Source organism: Rhinolophus ferrumequinum, chromosome 16, assembly GCF_004115265.2.
Source record: "Rhinolophus ferrumequinum isolate MPI-CBG mRhiFer1 chromosome 16, mRhiFer1_v1.p, whole genome shotgun sequence".
Classification (NCBI taxonomy): domain Eukaryota; kingdom Metazoa; phylum Chordata; class Mammalia; order Chiroptera; family Rhinolophidae; genus Rhinolophus; species Rhinolophus ferrumequinum.
The window spans coordinates 27,302,750-27,324,303 of NC_046299.1; the positions used below are offsets into that span (position 1 = coordinate 27,302,750).

The following is a 21,554-nucleotide window of genomic DNA, read 5'->3' on the forward strand; positions in this document are numbered from 1 at the left end:
GTCAAGGGGTCCACCGGGTCCTACAGATCTGGCCCCTTCATTACTTCCAGTGTGACTTCATCCCTTGTTTCTCTCTCCTTTACTTACGGCACTCCAGGCACAGTGGCCCCCTCTCTGTTCCTCAAATATGCCAGGTCTTACATTCCTGTTCCTCTACCTGGAATGTTCTTTCCTGAGATGGCCTCATGCCTCCTCCCTCTCTACTTGCAGGTCTTACTCAAGTGTCACCTCAGTGAGGCCTTCCCTGACCAGCCTATTTAAACATACTACTTGTCCGAGCCTATCCCCAACCTCCGTCCCTGCTTATTTTTCTCTATAGCGTTTAGGACTGCAATATTGTATATATATTTACTTATGTCTTTATTGCCTAGCTCACTCCATTAAAATTTAAGCTCTAGGAGGGCAGGGCATTCTGCTGTTTTGTTAAGTGCTACAGATCCCCAATGCCTTGATCCATGGCAGCCACACAATGAATGAATCAGTGAACGAATAAATGAGTGAATGAACGAATGCAGTGAAGCATTTTCTCTATTTCACATGTCTTCACATTTAGACTGAGTTTACACCTTTAAGGCAGCAATTCTCAAATGCTTTGGTCTTGGGACCATTTTAACACTCTTAAAATCATTGCAGACCCAAAGAACTTTGGTTTATATGTTTCTGTCTATTGATATTTAATGTGTTAATTCAAACAGACATTTAAAACATATTTATTAATCCATTTAAAAAATATTAAACTTATTACATGTTAACATATTTTTATGAAAAATAACTATATTTTCCAAACAATTAGTGGGAAGAACAGCATTTACATTTTTGAAATCTCTTTAATGCCCAGAGTAACAAGAACAACTGGATTCTCATATCTGCTTCTATATTCCATCTGTTGCAATACATTTTTCTGGTTGAAGTATATAAAGAAAATTGGGCTTCACAAAGATATATATTTGGAAAAGACCTCACAACCCCTCTGAAAGGATCTTGGGGATTCCCAGCACTCTTAGACCATGGTTTGAGAACCACTGCTCTTAAGAATTTTTTGCTGTGTGTGATTTTTCAGTGTGTGTGTTCCCTAGCAAAGTGTTGAGGTATAGGCATAGTAACTGCTTAAGATATAAAGAAGATCCACTGATTTTTCAAATCCCTTTCAGGATTTCCAGAAGGGGGAAGCCCTGCTGTGGATGGCCCATTACCCAGCTTTTCATCTAATTCCAATTTGTCAGAACAGGTATGAAATGAACACTTATTGTACCAGTAAACTGCAGGAAAGGGTATGTCTTCTTAAAAGAGAGAGTTTGGAGTGAAACAGAATATATTTTAAGCCAGCTTATGAGTTGTGATTTGTTGATGGGTACAGAAAATTTTTTTTCAGTTATTAAGACCTTGCTCCGTTTATGCCAATTTGTATTCTAGATGCCCTAAATAATAATTTGTTACTTTAAAACTAGCAGTGTGTTGTTTTTATTGTTCTTTCTCTCACATAGATTCTATTAAAACTACATAATTTTCACAGAATAGGAGGCATATGATATTAAAACACATAAAACAGCACAGTTTATAAAAAGAGAAAGGACTCTATGTGCCCTTGGGCAAGTCTCTCTAAGCTTTCTCAAATATAAAATAGGGATGATAGCATTTATCCTTCTTGTCTTCAAAGTAGTCACAAGAATCAAACAAGATAATATTTGTAAAAACACTTTGGAAATTATAAAACACTCCACAAAGCGACAAGTAAGATCACAATGGAAAGGGAGATTATAACTTACTTAGGAGAAAGGAATGAATGGTTCAGGAATCTAGCAGGATTTAGGTCTTATGTTTAATTACTAAGGTTAGCAGCCAAGGCCAAATGAGAAAAAAGTCAATTATATAATCCTGTGATTGATCAAAGGAAGCATAAAACTCATTTTCAAATTACTGGTCCACATGTAGTTAGGCCTGTCTTGGTAATGCACAACGGGACTCTGTTTTAAATGCACAAAAGATACGGTGCCAATGAAGGACTATTTCATGCTTAATGATGCCTTCTGTCTCACAGGAAGCTGACGTTCATTGTAAGCCGTGGTACGCTGGTGCCTGCGATCGAAAGTCTGCCGAAGAGGCATTATACAGATCAAACAAGGTTTGCCCATTTTTAAATCTCATATTCTGCCCTCAGCCTATAATAGGCACAGTTGTCATCCTGATAATATGCTAATTAAATCATTGCAACAATTATAGATGCAGGGATCTTTAAGAGGAATTACCATCTCCTCCTCTTTCAAGCATCCCCTTTTTTGTTCCTCTATCTCATTTCTACTTGTCCTTTCATCTCTATAAGGATCCATAGGCTCCACTGCTCTCCAAACAGTGGGCAAGAAGAAAGCTCCAGTGGGAGAACTCTGAAAGGTTTGGTGCTACATGAGATCCACACAGGAGTCCGAAATAGCAGGCTATGTTGGATCAATGCATGGGTTAAAAGATTGAGGTCAAGACGGCAAAAAGTACCTGGAAAGAGATTTTTAAGGAATCTAAGCCCAATCATGTAGGAACACTAGGGACAGTTTGGACAATCTAAGATTAAAGTGCCACTTTCCCCTTTCACTCTCTTTTGTCCTCCCATTTTTTCACTTATACCCTACTTCGTCAGAATGTATTACATACTGTTTTTTGCCACCCTCGTTTTAGTCCGAGCTCTAACAATTAAATATGTTAAGTGGTTTCCATTAGTCCCTTTGGTGGCTTCCCCAATTATCTCTCTTTGTTTGATGAAGCTCACTTTTTAGTAGATTCTCAAGAAGAACAGTGTTTACGTTATTCTGGAAGTTCTTGCACATTCAAAACTGCTTTTCATAGTCTGAAACCTGGAGGAAATCTTGGCTGGATATAAAATCCTTGGCTTGAGTTTTTTTAAACTGTGGCTCCACTGAATTGTTTTGTTCTACATGATGCTAATATTTATTTATTTATTTATTTATTTATTTATTTGCCCTTATATGTAGTTTGATATTTAGTCTGAACACTCTGCAGACTTTATGTTTTTAAAAGTCTAACAGTTTTACCAGACTATGTCTCTGAGTTTATTTCCAGGTCAATTTTTTTCAGGTAGATGAAGCCCTTTCAACCTGTTTTCTCTTATTTCTTATTAAGTTTTCTCTTATTTCCAATATGTTTTCTTAAATTATAGTCTTAAAGAATAATTCTGTTTCATTGTTTTGTTTTTCCTCTTTAAGGACTAAAGTTACATGTATTTTGGACCTTTTTTTTCTTTCTTTCATTTTCATTCCAACCATTTTGGCTCTATTATAATTCTTTTAAGTCTCTCTCTCTCTCTCTCTCTCTCTCTCTCTCTCTCTCTCTCTCTCTCTCGTTCCCTCCCTCCCGCCCTCTCTCTCCCTCTCTCCCTCTCTCTGTCTTGATAGATTCCAGACCTTCCTTCAGATATTTATTAAACCTTTATTTCAGGCTGTTGTCCCTTAGGCATCCTGTAATTTCTTCTTCATTTCTGAGACAGGTTTATCTTTCTCTTTACTTTATTCTCTGAGTTTGATCAACTTTTGTTGCATTTCTTCTTTCTGCTTTTCTGTTCATAATTTTTGAATACATGATTCTAGAATATTTTATAAAATATTTAAATTTGGAATGTTGTGTTACAGTTTTTTATCTGCTTCAATATAAGATATGGAAGAGAGAATTTTCATCAGCTGAAAATTTCTCAACTTTTTCTTTATTTTGCTTAGCATGATAATCTCAAGGTCCATCCATGTTGTCACAAATGGCAGCATTTCATCTTTTCTTATGGTCAAGTAATATTCCATTGTATTTATGTACCACATATTTTTTATCCAATCACCTATCAAAGGATACTTCAGTTGTTTCCATGTCTTGGCCACTGTGAATAATGTTGCTGATGGACTCTGGTTTTGAGCTCCAGCACTGGGGCAGCAGCTTGAGAAGCACCAGGGACATACGGGGAGGAACTGAGTTGTCTGGCTTCAAAGTGAGGGCTGGAGGGGCAGCTTTTTCTACCTTCTTCTTATAGTACTTTGGAATTTGTTTGATTTTTTTTTTCAATTCATAGGCAACTTGTGAACATGGTTCCTAGTTTAAGAGTGCCCTCTAGGTTTGATCTTAATGTGTCCCTTCATGCATTTCTAAATCCTATAAACATAATATCTTATTTAGTGCATCAAAAAGTGCACTGATCTCACTCAGGATTTTCTATAAGTATATGTTTTATACTTATAGAGATAAGTATATATAAACATACGTAATTATAAAATACAAGTTTATGTTGTCTATAAGTATATAGTTTACTGAAATATTTTCTTGGAAAATAATAAAACTTATTGATAATAAAAATCATATAACTAGGTAACTATATTTTGAATATATGATTTTTTCATAAACTGATTTCTAACCTGTGGAAATGTAAGTAATACTAACCAGAATTATGTTTTTCTTTTAATAAACAGGATGGATCATTTCTTATTCGGAAAAGTTCTGGCCATGATTCCAAACAGCCATACACATTAGTTGTATTTTTTAATAAGCGAGTATATAATATCCCTGTGCGATTTATTGAAGCAACAAAACAGTATGCTTTGGGCAGAAAGAAAAATGGTGAAGAGGTCAGTAATTTCTCTTTTAATCCAACTCTGTAACTTTGTATTGAATACAATGGCATTATACTGTATTAGATACTAGAGATGAGGAGAAAAAATATAAGTACTACGTTTGGGCAGTATATCCTATGAGAGAACAGAAAAGAGGAAAAACTGGTATGATATAAAGGCTGCATCTTAGTCCTTTTATCCTGTTACCTAGTGGTGTCAGTCTGATTCAGTATTTTAGTCCAGGAAGACATAAAAATCAAGATTGAAATGTCAAATAGAATTAGTGTTATAAAAATCAAGGTCAGTGGCCAAAGCTACCAAGTCAAGAACTAGGATCTCAACTCAAATACCAAGGTAGATGATCAGGGAAGGATCAAATGAGATGCAGAAACCTGAGTTGAAACATTAGACTACACCCTTGGACCAGAATGAGATTTTAGGCCTGCAGCAAGAAAAAAAAAACATTACAATGTGTGTTGAAAATTAACCAAACACGAATTTCAACTCCTTTTTAATCTGGACCAAGCTCAATGCTTACCACATCTCTGTTTAGCTAGCTTATTCCTATTAAGTAAGCCCTGAAATATCGGCTGGAGTAATCTATGAATGGTCAGAAAGGGAGTGACACTTGTTCTGGTCTTGAATGATGGGTTGAATTTGAATAGGTAGAATGAAAGTTGGAGGGGATGAGGAGAAAAGTAGAAAGAACAATCTAAGCAGAGAAATGGCATTTTAAAAGTTCAAGTTAAGAAATATTTATTTTTCAATACCCTTCAGAAAGAACTACACCCATTCCAAGCCCAGCACTTGTTAGAAAGTGAATTGTTAGAAAGCGTCATATTGCTGAAGTGTCTGTTTTCTCTAATAGATGAAGTCAGAGACTAGACTATGTCTTGTTCATCTCTATATTTCCAGAACCATAGCACAATGGCTGGCTTCTGTGGAAGCTTGATAAGTACTTATTAAATGAATGAATGAATTTATTGATTGAGTGATTACAGGCAGGAGAATAGCATTTGTAAAACAAACTGGTAATGTCTTGTGTCATTAGAGAGCAAAATGAGTGCTCTCTATTGTGCTTTTTTAAAAAAAAAACTGTGGTAAAAAATATCATTAAATTTACCATATTGACCATTTTTAAGTACACAGTTTAGTAGTGTTAAGTATATTTACAACGTTGTGAAGCAGATCTCTAGAACTTTCTTATCATGCATATCTTAAACACTGTACTCATTGTACAACAATTCCCCTTTTCCCACTCCCTATAGTCCCTGGCAACCACCATTTTACTTTCTATTTCTATTAATTTGACTACTTTAGATGCCTCATATAAGTGGGATCATACTATGTTAGTCCTTTTGTGACTGGCTTATTTCACGTAGCATAATATCATCAAAGTTCATCCATGTTGTAGCATTTGACAGGATTTTTTTCCTTCTTGAGGTTACACAGTATTCCATTGTATTTATTATACACCATATTCTGTTTATCCATTCACCTGTTGATGGACATTTAGGTTGCTTCTACCTCTTGACTATTGTAAATAGTGCTGCTATTTACACATGGGTGTGCAGATATCTCTTTGAGATTCTGCTTTCAATTCTCCTGGATATTTCCAGAAGTGAGATTGCTGGATCATATAGTAGTTCTATTTTTACTTTTTGAGGAACCTCCATGTTGTTTTCCATCATAACCACATCATTTTACAATCCTACCAACAGTGCACAAGGGATCCAACTTTTCCACATACCTGCCAACACTTGTGATTTCCTGGAGTTTTAAAATAGTAGCTATCCTAATGGGTACAAGATGATATCGCACTATGGTTTCAATTTGCATTTCTCTGATGGTTAGTGATATTGAGCACCTTTTCATATGTTTGTTGGCCATTTGTATATCATCTTTGAAGAAATGTCTATTCAAGTCCTTTGCCCATTTTTAATTAAGTCAGTTTATTTGATCTTTTGTTGTTGAGTTCTAGGAGTTCTTTATTATTCTGAATATTAACACCTTATGAGATATATGGTTTGCAAATATTTTCTCCCATTCCATAGGTTACCTTTTACTCTATTGATTGTCACATTTGATGAACAAAAAGTTTTTAAGTTTGATGTAGTCCTATGTGTTTATTTTTGTTTTTGTTGCCTTTGCTTTTGGTGTCATATCCAAGAATTCACTGCCAAATCCAATCTCATAAAGATTTTCCCGTTTTTTTCTAGGAGTTTTATAGTTTGGGGTTTTATTTTAGCTTTAATAAAGTCCCAGATACTTAGAAAATGCAAAACTCTTGAATCTTAAAACAAACACTTATCAAGTTGAAACTTGGGTTTTAAAACATAGATTGAGTTATCATTTAACACCAGTTAAACTTTAACAGAGCTGTTTGCTTACAAAACCTTCATTCTCATTACAACATTTATCTGACAAATCTTTTTAAATCAATGCTCCTAATAGTAGTTAGTAATCAGCGGTAGGAAATAGTGGTGATCTTAGTAAGACAGAGTGACTTTGAATAGGTGGTTTCATTGTAAAACCTCCCCAGGGCTCCAGTACTTCTGTATGAGGTTTAATGGTGAGTGAGGAGCTGTCCCATTTAGAGGTCCTGAAGTTCTCTCGTATAAATAGGGAACTCGAAGAGAGGCTCTGACTTCCTTGTCTTGCTAGCAAACTCTGGTATAAACAAGGATTCCTCTTGGACTAAAGAATCTTCATCCCTGCCTCAGGATGAACAGATCAGAGCTTTACTTCACTCCCCACATATCCAGCCTATGTATACCAAAATAAATAGTATACTATTATAATGGCATCTGGAAGTACTGACAGAGTCCATTAAAACTCTTACTTCAATTATCTATAAGAAGATGATCTCTCCCATATAATGAAAATCTGAATGGAAAATGAGAACTGTAGTTACATGATGTCAACCATGTAGATATTTTGAAAAGTTTGTCTGTATTTGTGTTTGTTTGGGTGTATATGGATAGAAAAAGTAACCAATTGATTAACTGTTTAACTTTTTATACAGCTGTTTTGGTATTGTATACAGTATTGAGTCATTTTCTAGTTTTGATATCTGTTTGCTTTATTTTATTAACCATGAGATTTTGAGTTATCAAACAAGTTGTTTTTCTGTCCATGCATGAATATCTCGAATACACTGAATTAGTCTAGATAGTAAAAAAGAGTACTGAGGGGAAACGCAACTAAATTATACTCAATTCTTCATGCAGTTAAAATAAAAAATATGCTTCTACACCATCCCCTACTTCAAACATTTCAACTCAACTCCCTTCTTCAAACATTAAATCCCCAAACACTACAATAAAGCAATACTTAAAAATATTTAGGGACTAGAAGGACAGAATGAGATGTTTATTTGTGTTAAGTATAGCAACTCTTTATATGCTTCCTGGATTCAGAACACACTTTTCCCTTGGAATCCACTTTTAAGAGGTTGTGCTATTTCATTTCCTGGTTCTTCAGTTCATAAATGTAACTTCCAACTGCATCAGTTTAACAATATGCTATGCCAAACAAACAGAATGAATGTCTTCATGAATATCATAAAAGAATTTCATTGGCATTGGCAAGAGAGCTGAACGAAGAGAAAGTAAGAAACAAAGATTCATAGGTGCCCGTCTCTCACCTCTCCTCCAGGACAGATAGCCAATTCTCTAAAAGACAACTGGTATTTCATTTGAAAAAGTTGACTGGTATTCTGAATACTACACAGTATTCAAAATATAGATATTTAGAAGCTACCCAAATAATCAATAAAGGCATTTAAAAATTTTATTCCAGATGTTTGTCTTTATATAAAAAATTAAAAGACAATAAAATCAATTGGTAAAAATTGCTAAATTTATGGCACTGTTGCAAAACAATTACCACTTTTTAAAAAATGTCTCTAAATGCATTTATTTGATGATTGTAAGCTTGTAGCACTTTTGTATATTCAATGCATTTGATTTCATGTTACATTTATTTTATCTTTCATTCAAAACACGGATCATTTTTCAGAAAAAAAGATATGATAACCTTAAATTAAAATCTACAATTGTAACAGCTATATACGATGTCACCGGGGTAATAATTGGGGGGATTATCACTTGGTGAGGAGTGTAAATGTCCAACTATTACATTGCTAATAAAAAAAAATCTAAAGAGAATATTAATATATGAAAAGATAAATATGTATGCTAAGTGCCTAGCATGAAATTCCACTATTAATTAGGCAATAATTTAGCTCTAAGCTAAAATTTAGCTCTAAGCTAAAGCAAAAATGGAAATAGGAGGGTTTATAAAGTTTTCCTTATTTATACAAAAAAGAAAACATAAACCAAAACATGAATTAATCTGGGGAAAAATTTTTTCCTGATACCAAATTCTACATCACTCTTTGTATCGAAACTGTTCAACCTAACATAAATAATGTAGAGAAATTCAACGTATGACAGTTATACACTTGACACTAAATTAAAAAAATTAAAATATTACATTATAACTCAATGAAGTAATTTCTCTAAGCAGTTATACTGATTAAACCTGTGAGTTGTTTTTAGTTTTAGTGAATATAGGAAAGGCCAAGGTCTGCCACCTTGAAGGTTATGTACAGTCTTTGTTAGGCATTTTTTGGTAGAATGTCAGTGGGGACCTAATAACTTTGACTAACTTAAGAAAGCGAAAGAAGATGGGAGGAGTGGAGCTTAAAGTTAACATAAATGTCAGTGTATAATTCATCTATGTTTTCTTGCTCTAGTACTTTGGAAGTGTTGCTGAAATTATCAAGAATCATCAACATAGTCCTCTGGTTCTTATCGACAGTCAAAATAACACAAAAGATTCTACAAGACTGAAATATGCAGTTAAAGTTTCATAAATTAAAAAAAAAGGTGGTCAAGATTGCTGCTTCAGACATTTTTTTCTATTTCTACTTTTAAGAAGAAGTCCCCAAGCTTCATATTTTGGATTATGAATCATCCTGTAATAAAATAGAAGATGGAGGCAGCTATTGGGGTGGTCATCCACTTCTTGATAAGAAGCTCACATGACCTGATGAACTGTTAATATCTGGTGAGGTTGAGTTATCATGCTATTAATATTCTCCAAATAAATGTCTTTATTTAAAAGAAACAGGTGTAAAGTATTTTCAGTCATGTAAGAAAACAACATTCTATTTTCAAAATAAGCAAATAATAATCTTGGATAAAACAAAGCTGCTGGAAATTTAGACCACTACAATGGTCATTGGTTCAATAACGTAACTACGATATCTACTGACAATGCTTGACAATTATGTCTTGGTTAAAATTTTTATTTGTAGAAAATAAAATATAGATAATGTATGATAGTTGTAAGTACAGATAAGGGGGATATAATGGTTCCTTTTTGTGAGTGCTCCTAACTGTTGGAGATGTATATAGATATGACCTTTCTAGATGTTCTTATCCATGATTATGTTGTTAGCTTTGCTTATTAAAAATAATTATGCCCTCTTTGATCTGCATGTCTAGTAAATGGACGCTAAACTTGATATAAGGTTCAAAGTAGGATGAGAGCAAAACTAGACTAAAAGCCTAGGGAAACTTCCCACAGAACAAGGTCAGGAAAGTAGACATTGATGAACACTAAGGATTAAAAGAGTGTTACGAGCAGCCATCTCCAAGGTCTTAGATCATCCCAGAGATGTATTATACTTTGTCATATCAAAGCTTTTTATTCTACTTGTATTTTAGACAGCACTGAAATGATAAAGCAGCTAATTAAGATAAATCTAATAATTCAATGAGGCATGTACTCGATCACTGAATAAGATAGCAATCTGTGAAAGGATTTTGAAAAGCTAGAAGGTAATGGTTTCAGAGTAACTTACAGACTCACTTGTAAAGATAACTGTATTTGTAAATGTCATATACTGTCATGATTACTAGCTATGTGATGAGTTGAATTATGTTCTCCAAAAAAAGATACGTTGAAGTCCTGACCCCTAATACATCAGAGTGTGACCTTATGGGGTCTTTACAGGTGTCGTCCAGTTAAGATGAAGTTGTTAGGGTGGGCTCTAATTCAATATGACTGATGTCCTTATAAAAACGGGGAATTTGGACAGAGACACAGACATACACAGAGGGAAGACTAAGTGAAGAGATGCCCACGAAGAATGCCACGTGAAGACAGAATTGGAGTGATGAATGTACGAGCCTAAGAGTGCTGAAGATACCAGTATACCCCGAAACTAGGAAGAGGCAAGGAAGGAGTCCCCTATAGGTTTCAGAGGAAACGTGGCCCTGCTGACACCATGATTTCAGATCTGTAGCCTCTAGCACTGGGAGATAACACATTTCTGTTTTATTAGTCACCCCTTTTGTAGTACTTTGTTATGGTAACACTAGGAAACTAATATGTGCATTTAATCCATATACACTTTTGACAATGAAAACAGATATAAATGGGTTTTGGAAATTTTGTTTGGAAAGTTTTCTGGTTTTGTTCTTTCCTTTTAGGTGCAATCATTTAGAATGTACTAGAAGAGATAATTTACCATTTTAAAAAAACTGGGTCGATCTTTTGTAAAGCAAAGCACTCGTTTGTAGTGTGGCGTATGAGCTTTCTAGTTTATCAGTTTTCCTCAGTGTTATATGAAATTATTTTCTAATTAAGTAAATGCTCACTAATTCCTTTTGCTACGGCAGTAATTCTGGCTCCATAACAACCTCTTCCACCCATCCCCACTCTCCTCCCCCAAGTGGCCTAGTCCAGGTAGGTGGAGTTGCATAGCCATGAGATTAGTATACTAATCCACGCTCAGTTGATATTCGGCACTGCTAGGGTGGATTTCTTGGAACAGAGGTTGGGAAAACTTCTGCGAGATGAAGCTAATCTCTGCTGAGGGATGCACTCCTCCCCACCAACTGGGAGAAACACCCAATCCAAGACGGTAATCGCCCCCCACCAACTTCATACAAGAAATCCACTGGCGGGCATCCCTACCTCCCTACTTCTCTAAAACTCTCCTCTAGAGGTGGTATAGGGTTCTCGAGGAGGCTAGAAAAGCTTTTAAGAGATCTCGAAGACCCTGTCAGTGATTTTCAGTGCTTGAAAAACAAGTGGTTTTGCATAGGAAGATTTTCAGGCAAGCTAGGTGGTAGAATAGCAGTTCTAGTCAAGAAGTACTTTGCATAGCAGCTGAAGGAAACAAACCACTCCAGTTTCTGTTTTCTCTTTCAAGGATGTTGCAAACTAGATTGCAGCTGCAGTAGTAGGAAGGCTGTTCAAATTTGTTCAAATGCACAACAGAAATGGGAAGACTAGTCCTGTGGCCATCAGAAGCCTGTAATTGAGTTAGTCAGGGCAATGGTTCGGAGACCCTGCTCTCTGAGAGCTAACCCACTCTTATTGCAGCTGTAACAGACTTGCCTAAAAAAGCGTCCCAGAGAACAGAATGTAGAGATGTGAAGCAAAGCCAGCACCACATGAGACATCATCTTAAAGAAAGACAGAATTTCTGTCCTTCAAAATGGCCTTAAGATGCCATATAACTCAGCCACTATTTCTAGGCAGGGTTACACAGAAACCACTAAAAAAACCCCTGCTTCCCAACAAGGTTAGTTACACTGCACGTCCTTGGCACTCAGCGGCTATGTTTAACCACAAGGCGAGGCAGTCAGTACTGGCTTCAGTTAGTTCTGGGTACCCTAGAGCTACCATTTATCAGTATACCAGGCATGTTTCTTACCACTCTAAGCCTCAGTTTCTACATTTGTATTCTGGCAATGATACAAAAGTTAAGACAAGTTAGAATATGTCAGCTGCCTGGCATTTAGTTGTGCCTAATAAACATTAACTCCTAGAACCCCTAACCAAAATCTCCTTTGCAGAGACAAAAAGCAGTCTGTGGACAATTCTTCAAGTAAACCTACCTATAAATATTTTTGAACATTTAATAATTTCAATTGTGTCTCAGAAAAACACCCAATATTTCTCTACATTCAAGGCTATTAATCTTATAGCTATCACAAACTTCTTTGAGAGTTATGGGCCTTTGCCCCAAGGGAAAAATGCATTTATGCATACTCGCACACACAAATTCTTACTAAATTTCGTGAGATACATGGCCTATCCATAGACCACAAGTTCACAGATCCAAGGCTAAGGACACTTGTCCTACACCTTCTTAAACTTCGAAGCATCAAAATGAACATACTATTCTACTAAAGACCTGAATGACCCTCAAAGTAACTCTTCCATTAACCAAGAAGCAGGATACTACTATGGTTTACTGCAAGGGCTTGAGAATGAATTGCCTCAATTTCTGCTTCTTATCCAAGGTCCACCAATAACTGGTTGTATGAACTTGGGTAAGTTATTTGTCTTAATACAACCTACCTTATAGGGTAGTTCAGTGAGTGCACTAAGTCTGGTAAAATTTCAAAGTGTTAATTATTAGTCTTTCATTCAACTAGCCAACATTTACTGAGCTTGCGGTATGTCTGTCGGCAGGTATGTCAGGCAGATGAAATGCATAAATCATCTCAAGTCCTGGAAGGTATCCAAATAGCTTCTCAAATAGCTTTTAGAATCAGAGTTATCATTTTATAAAAATATCAAACAGAACTTTTATCCAGGATGATTATTATACATGAAATAATGGCATACAATTAGAATACCCCTTGAAGAAAAAAAGAAATGCAAGTAGAATAAAAGTCTCTACTCAAAAACACTTACCTGTTATCTCAAGTGCAGTGTCTCACTCTTTTCTTTTCCCTAGAAAAATGCAGAACTTTTTTGTCTTACCTGTTATCTTTTGCTTACTTATAAATGGGCCCATTAAGCCTAGATTTTAATCATGCTGGCTCTGTCCCTTACTTGGACAAAGTACTTAATGAACTTGTTTTCTCATTTACCTTGCAGAGTTTTTATGAGAATGATATATATAAATACCTAGGACATAATAGGTCTCAACAAATGGCAACACCGTAGCTGAAACTTCAAATACTCCACTTGTAAGTCTAGAGGCAAATAACACAATTTGAAGATTATCGCTGTATATCTGTCGTGAGAAGATATGGGCCTAAACTATGGTAGTGACTAGGGCCTATAAAGAAACGGATAAAAGGGAAACGTCTTAAGATTAACACAGGAAAGTTAACTGACTGCATATTGGGGATAGAGAAGAAACATAAGTTCATTCTGACTCCACTGTTTCAAGCCTGGATAACTGGAAGAATGGAAGTGCCTACTTGAGTTTCATGTTGCTTCTTGGATATTTGGATTTATAATTTTCATCAAATTTAGAAAAAAATTTAGTCATTATCTCTTCAAATATTTTTTCTGTCCCTCCTTTTTCTCTGGAGCCCCTTCTGGGCTCCAGTTTTATGAATGTCACACAATTTGATATTGCCCCACATCGCCCATCAAGAAAAAACCTGGCATTCAGCTGCGAGGAGTGCAATTAGCAACAGCCTTTAGCTGTTAGTGCCTTCAGAATCTGCCTTGGGTTGAACCAAGTCTATAGTCTTCCTAGGCAGCCCTCTGGCCGTTTCTGTCCAACATGGAACACTTCTAATGGACAGTCTTTGAACTGAAGCACCCATGGGGTTGGCTGACTTCATCAGGGAGGCATGGCAGCCTGAGGCTATCTATAACCAAACCAGTTTTCACTTACCAACCCTGTCTTTTCACCAGTATCAGATCTGCATTATGATCTGAAGGCTTTTCTTATTCAGTCTTGCTCTCCCTCCCCTTTAATCTTTCTCAGACATTACTGCCCAAAAAACCTCTTGCACTCCAAACCGCACCTCAACTGACAAAAGTTAGTACCAGGAGTTGTCCCAGAAAGGAGGCAGTAAGATGAGGTCTTTGGACCAGATTACTCACCACCCAGCTGTCAATGAGGACCCAGTCCTGAGGGTGTTTGAGGTATGGACTGTCCCTGGTACAAAGTGGCGACCCAACTGCTAATCTCCTGCAGTGGGAGAGAAGAAAACGCTGAAGACCAAACTCAGGATTTAATAGAGTTGCTAAGCTGAAAAGATAATTTCATGCTAACCCAAGACGGATCTGTTATGTCAAGGTCAGAGTCCTAGTTCACAAAACCTGGGACCCTGACGGATGGGATGGGTATCTCTGGTGATGAATGGTGTGTGTGTGTGTGTGTGTGTGTGTGTGTGTGTCCCCCCTCCTGGCTCCAGTGTGTTTTTTTCCCCCATCAGTGGATTAGGGAAGCCCAGAATCACTATCCAGTGAGTTTCTCAGCCACCTAGGAGGTCGCTTTTTGCAGACCCGTTCTGGCTGTGGCATCCTCCCCTGAGCTTTTCTGCCACCCTCCAGGACAGTTTCTGCTGACACTAGGGAATTTCTCTCAGCCACCCTGTAGGCTCCAGCTTGGCCACCCCCTCCAGTGAGTTTCTCTGCCACTCAGTGGGGCAACTTCTTGTGGACCAGCTCAAGGCTGTCCACAGCTCCCAGTGTGTTTCTTTGACACTCAGCAGGCTGTTTAAAGCAGACCAGCTCTAGCTGACCAGCACCCTCCAATGAGTTTCACAGCCATTGAACTGACTCCTCCTAATGACCAGCTCAGGTCTGTACCCTCTGGCAAAATTCTTCACTACCAGCAGGTGGAGTGTACCTGTGGCAATTACAACTTCTTCAGTATGGCCTGAATCTCAGACTAGTGGGTAGGGAGCCCTAACCTAACTGTTTAGCTTCTTCTTTGTTTATTCTCTCTCAATCCTAGAAATAGTAGCTGATTCCTGCATTTGCCATTCCTGTATTCCTTAGCATCTAATTTTCCCCTTCTAGTAGTTAACCAACTTTTACTGGTTGACAATTTTAATGGCATTATTGATATAATTCACATACTATAAAATTCACCACTTACAGCTATGTAATTCAGTGGGTTTTACTACATTCAGAATTGTGCAGTCATCACCACAATCTGTTTATAACATTCTCACCTCAAAAAGAAATTGCATATCCATAACCAGACACTCTCCATTCTCCATCTTCCATCATAGTCAACCACTAATCTACTTTGTCTCTATAGATTTGCATACTCTTGACATTTCATATGAATGAAATTATACAATATGTGGCCCTTTGTGACTGGCTTCTTTCACTTAGCATATCATATTTTCAAGGTTCACCCATGATATACATGTATCAGTACTCCATTTCTTCTTATTGCTGAATAATACATTATACAGATATACCGTATTTTCTCTATCCATCTGTTGATGAACATTCGTTTCCACTTTTTGGCTAGTGTGCTATCTACACTTGTGTACAAATTTTTGAGTGGAAATGTTTTTCATTTCTTTGGGGTATATATCTACACGTGAAATTACTGTCAAATGGTAACAATGTGTAACAGTTTGAGGGATGCCCAACTGTTTCCCAAAGTGGCTGCACCATTTTACAGTCTGACCTACAATGTATTCAAAGTTCCAGTATCTCTACATACTTACCAGTACTTGTGATTGTCTTTTTTATTATACCCATCCTAAAGGATATGAAGTAGTATCTCATTGTGGTTTTCATTTGCATTTCCCTAATGGCTAAAGATATTAAGCATCTTTTCATGTGGTTATTACCTATTTGTGTATCTTCTTTGGAGAAATGTGTATTCAAATACTTTGAACATTTTTAATTGAGTTGTCTTTTTGAGTTGTAATAATTTTTATATATTCTGGATACAATTCCTATATCAAATATATGATTTGAAGATGTTTTCTCCCATTCTGTGGGTTTTTTTCACTTTCTTGAGTTCTTTAAAACACAAGTTTTTTCATTTTAATAAATTCCAACGTATTTACTGTTTCTTTGCTTGTGCTCTTGGTGTCTTAATGAATTGTTCTCTAATTCAAGGTCACAAAAATATACACCTATGTTTCTAATATTTTTATAGTTTTGTCTCTAACATTTAGGTTTTGATCCATTTTAAGTTAATCTTATGCATGGTGTGAGGTAGGTGTCCAAATGTATTCTTTTGCACATGAATATTCAGTTGACCCAGCAGTATTTGTTAAAAGACTACAGTTTCCACATTGAATTTGGCATTCCGGTCAAAAATTAATTGATCATAAATGCATGGATTTATTTCTGGATTCTCTGTCTATTCTATGTCAGTACCACACTGTTTTGATTACCATAGATTTGTGGTAAGTTTTGAAATGGGAAAGTATGAGTTTTTCAATTTTATTCTTCTTTTCAAAATTGTTTTGGCTTTTCTGGATCCCTTGCCTTTCCATACAAAGTTTAGACTCAGCTTGTCAATTTCTGGAGGAAAAAAAAAAGTAGCCCGAATTCTGACAGAAATTGCTTTGACTCTGTGGATCAATTTGGGTAGCATGGCCATCTTGACATTGTTTTCTGATCCATGAACATGGAACGTCTCTATATTTATTTACGTTTTATTTTAATTTCTTTCAACAATGATTTGTAGTTTCTGTGTAAAAGTCTTGCATTTCTTTTGTCAAATTTACTCCTAAGTATTTTATTCCTTTAGATCCATTGTAAATGGAATTTTTTTCTTAATTTCATTTTAGGATTGTTCATTGCTAATGTATAGAATTGATTTTTCTATTGATCTTGTATTCTGCATTCCTGCTGATTTCATTTTAGTTATAAGAGCTTTTCTTAGTGGATTCCTTAGGATTTTCTACAAACAAGATCATGTCATCTAAAAATAGAGATATTTTAAATTCTTCCTTCCCCACCTGAATGCTGTTTTGTTTCTTTTATTTGTCTAATTACCATGACTAGAATCACCTGTACAATATTTAATAGAAGCAATGAAAGTGAACATCCTTTCTTATTTCTGATCTTAAAGAAAAAGTTTTCAGTCTTTCACCTTTAAGTTTGATGTTGGCCATACCACTGAAAATAAAAGTCTCCATTCCTGGTAACAGAACACACCTCACTGACAAAGAATTGTAATTATTTGTTTTGACCAGTCTGGTAACTTTCTAGTAGACAGGCTTTTGACTGACTTGAAGCTGGCCCAGAGCTAAAGCTGCTACCTAGGGTCAATGCTGAAAACATTAACAGGCAAATATTTTAGTCGCTGCTGCCTGAGATGATAGATAACATTTAAGGCAAGCAACAGACTAACCTAAAAGCTAGGGAGGAAAGACTGGGGGATGAGTTGTCCGAAAGGGCTTTGTAAAGCTCCAACATATTCCTGGGAATCTAGAAGGCTACATGCATGCCAGAGCTGCATGTGTGCTAAGGAAAGACTCGAGAAGGCCATAAGCTCTCATCTCCTCTGACCTGGAGGCTCTGCCAAAGTAGGAAGTGAAGGCTAAGGCAGAGTTGTAAACTACCTGGCTGAGTGTTGAATGTGCACCACAAAAACACACACAGAGTCCCTTGGCAAAGACTAGGAGATTCTTTTCATTTATGGTGTTTAAGGAAATCCCTGTGCAGTTATTAGCTAACCATTAAGCTAAATAATCGACTTCTGTGGCCACACATGATAAAGAATAGAGACTGAAAAAAACTAACTCAGAAAGGTTACTAACAAACAAACAACAACTACAATAAGCAGCAATAACAAACTCTGGGTTAGGGAGTAGGGGAAGAGGTAATAATCTGATTTTCAGAGTTGCCACATTATAATATTTGAAATGTCCTCTTTTCAACAAAAAAATTACAAGGCATGCAAAGAAAGAGGAAAGTACTGCCCATACACGGTGGGAAAGCAATCAATAGAAGTCCTGAGAAAGCCCCAGTATTGGATTTTCTAAACAAAGATTTTTTTTTTTTGAACTTGGGTTTTTCTTTATTAATTTTCTCTTCACTTTATTGGTCTGTTTTAAAACTTCAAGTTGACTCAGGCCTTGCTATATTGCTCAAAAGCTGCCTTGAATTCTTTTTTTTTTTTTTAATTTTATTTTTTAAATTTATTGGGGTGACAATTGTTAGTAAAATTACATAGATTTCAGGTGTGCAATTCTGTATCACATCATCCATAAATCACACTGTGTGTTCACCACCCAGAGTCAGCTCCCCTTCCATCACCATACATTTGATTTAGCTATTTTAAATATGATCAAAGAGCTAAAGGAAACCAAGTTTAAAGAACAGTGGGAAAGAAGAGAATGATGTCTCAACCAATTACAGAATTTAAATAAGTAGAAGTTATGAAAAGAACTTTTAATTCTAGAACTTTCTATTATAGAGTTGAAAAGTACAATAACTGAAATGAAAAAAATCACTAGGAGGGCTCAGCAACGTATCTGATCAGGCAGAAGAAAAACCATGAACTTAAAGATAGGTCAGTTGCCATTGTCCAGTTTGAAGAACAGAAAGAAAAAAAAAATGAAGAGAAATAAACAGAGCCTCAGAGACCTGTGGGACACCATCAAGCATAACACCATATATATAATGCAAGTCTTAGATGAAGAAAAAGAAAGCATCAGAAAGAATACTTGAAGAAATAATAACCAAAAACTTCCCAAATTTCCTGAAAAACATTAATCTACCAACCCACAAAGCTCTAGGAACTCCAAGTTAGATAAAATCAAAGATAAGCACACCTGACATTATAATCAAATTGTTGAACAGACAAAGAGAGAATCCTGGAAGCAGCCAGAGAGAAGTGAGTCTGAGTCACCCCATACCAAAGGACCTCAATAAGATTAACACCTGATTTCTCATCAGAAACCATGGAGGCCAGAAGGCAGTGAGACGACATAACCAAAGTGCTGGATGGAAAAAAAAAGCCAACCAAGAATTCTCTGTTCAGAAAAACTATCCTTCAAAAACAAAGGAAAAATTAAGACATTCCCAGATAATTCCCAGCAGACCTGTCCTACACCTACACACACACACACACACACACACACACACACGCACACACGATACAGGGAGTGCTTCAGGATGAAAGGACACTAGATAATGACTCAAACCCACACAAAGAAATACAGAATAAAGGTAAATATAAACACCAGCATAGGTAACTATAAAAGACAGAGGAAATGTATTGTTTATTTGTCACTCCCTTCCCCCTTCTAATTTAAAAGACAAATACATAAAGCAATAATTATAAATCTGTGCTGACAGGCACACAATTTATAATTTGTGACAATAAAGTGTGTGTGGGGGGGAGAAAGAAGCTGTATAGCGCAAAAATTTTATTATTGAAATTGATATTAATCCAAACAAGATGAAATAGATCAGCTCTATGACCTCTTCTAATAAAAATTCTGTATTTTGTCTATTTTTAATTTTTTCATTTGTGATTTTGGCGTCACATCTTAGAAGACTTTGCCTAAAGAAAAGTCACAACTATTTACCTGTGTATTTTCTCCTACAAATTTTATAGTTTTTGCTAACATTTTGGTTTGTGATTCATTTTGAGTTAATTTTTGTGTAGTGTGAGAAAGACTGCTTTTCTCTATTCTTTTGTCTGTGCTTCAGATTTCATATTCTCTACCAAACTATCTTCAGGTTTGCTGATTACCAGTTCAAATCTGTTGAGCCTTTCTCTAGTAAAATTTTTACTTTTGTTAGTGTACTTTTCAACTTCAGGATTTTCATTTGGTTCTTTTTTCAAATAATTTTATTTATATTTTCTATTTGATGATACGTTGTCAGCATGCTTTCTTTTCTTTAAATCTGGTTTCCTTCAGGTCTTTCAACAGATATATAATAGCTGCTTAATATTTATGAGTATACTATATCTGGAACCCCTTAAAGGAAGTTTCTGTTACCTTTTTCCTGTGTCACACCTTTCTGTTTTGTTTTTAATCTCTCATAATTTTGTGTTGAAAACTGTACATTTTAGGTAACATATTGTAGGGTCTCTGCATACTGGTCCTCCTAACTCTGGACTTGTTTTTATTTAGTGATTTAGTTGGATTAATCTACCAAGTCCACGTCCCCTCACAGTGTGCAGCCTCTGATGTTACCGTTCAACTTCTTCCCACTTCATTTTTGTTTAAGCCTGACTTCCTAGGGGTTGCTTCTGAGTCAGCACCATTCAGTGATCAGCCACTGACTGATCATAGGTTAAGCCCCCTGAATCAGAGATTTACACCCTTTATCATTGGATCTGTATATGGCTTGGAGACTGCTTTCACTGCCTAGGGTTTACAAGTTTTGCCCTACAAAAAGCCAGGGACATGTAGCTCAGAAGTTCCTTCTCCGGTTGCTCCTATGTGGCTGCAGCATTGCGCATACACACATTCTTTCTGATCACAAGGAATGTCTGTGGTTTTATCCATTCTTTGTCTCTCCCTGATCTTGTCTTTAAGCTTCTGGCTGATATTTATTGGTACTGTGTTTCCCCCAAAATAAGACCTAGCCAGACCATCAGCTCTAATGTGTCTTTTGGAGCAAAAATTAAGACCTGGTCTTATTTTACTATAACCAGATCTAATATTAATTTTTGCTCCAAAAAACGCATTGTTGATGGTCCGGTTAAGTCTTATTTTGGGGGAAACATGGTATCACCAGCTACTGTTAGCCTCCCCTATTTGCTAGCTAATTGCTCTATTGTTTTCAAAATATCCTGGGGTATAAATTGTTCCAGTCTGTTCCAGATAGTTAGGCCCCTTGTAGTAGGCAGAGTATTGTCAAGTCTTTGAAACTCACTCCACCCCTCCCCTGAACAGAATCTCTATGCCTTTGTGCTGTGGAGCAGGTTGCAGGGATGGGAGTGGGAGTATGGAACGTTGGGAAACTGGCTCTTCACTGAATGTGACCTCAGATCCTCCCTGCAGCACAGCTGTGTTGGAGGTTGGGGGAGGGCACAAGGGAGAATCTGCTGCCACCTCCCAGTATGGATCTATAGCCCAGAACCAAGGAGGATGCAATCTGCCAATTACACCAGCTGTTAAATATATATGGAATAACACTTCTGTCCAGGAAAGCTGGGAGAGATGTAAGCTGCCACTTGGCTGCCAAACCCACCAAGGCAGGTCTCTTGCACCAGAGCTGTGTGGGAAAGGGGGACTG

The 21,554-nt window shown here is 36.5% G+C and overlaps 2 protein-coding genes across 2 annotated transcripts in view; one reads left to right on the forward strand and one right to left on the reverse strand.

The window, feature by feature from the left end:
• The window catches only part of BLNK (B cell linker), a 67,128-nt gene extending 56,093 nt beyond the window's left edge, over positions 1 to 11,035 (forward strand). Inside the window, exons 14-17 of the mRNA XM_033130087.1 lie at positions 1,152 to 1,228; positions 2,039 to 2,122; positions 4,455 to 4,610; positions 9,355 to 11,035. Coding sequence (XP_032985978.1) covers positions 1,152 to 1,228; positions 2,039 to 2,122; positions 4,455 to 4,610; positions 9,355 to 9,474 — 437 coding nt within the window. The 3' untranslated portion in view covers positions 9,475 to 11,035. The remainder of the gene's footprint in view (positions 1 to 1,151; positions 1,229 to 2,038; positions 2,123 to 4,454; positions 4,611 to 9,354) is intronic.
• Positions 11,036 to 13,538: 2,503 nt separating this feature from the next.
• ZNF518A (zinc finger protein 518A) overlaps positions 13,539 to 21,554 on the reverse strand; it is a 35,127-nt gene continuing 27,111 nt past the window's right edge. The window contains exon 5 of the transcript XR_004425291.1: positions 13,539 to 14,559. The gene's annotated coding sequence lies outside the window, so the exon portion shown is untranslated. The remainder of the gene's footprint in view (positions 14,560 to 21,554) is intronic.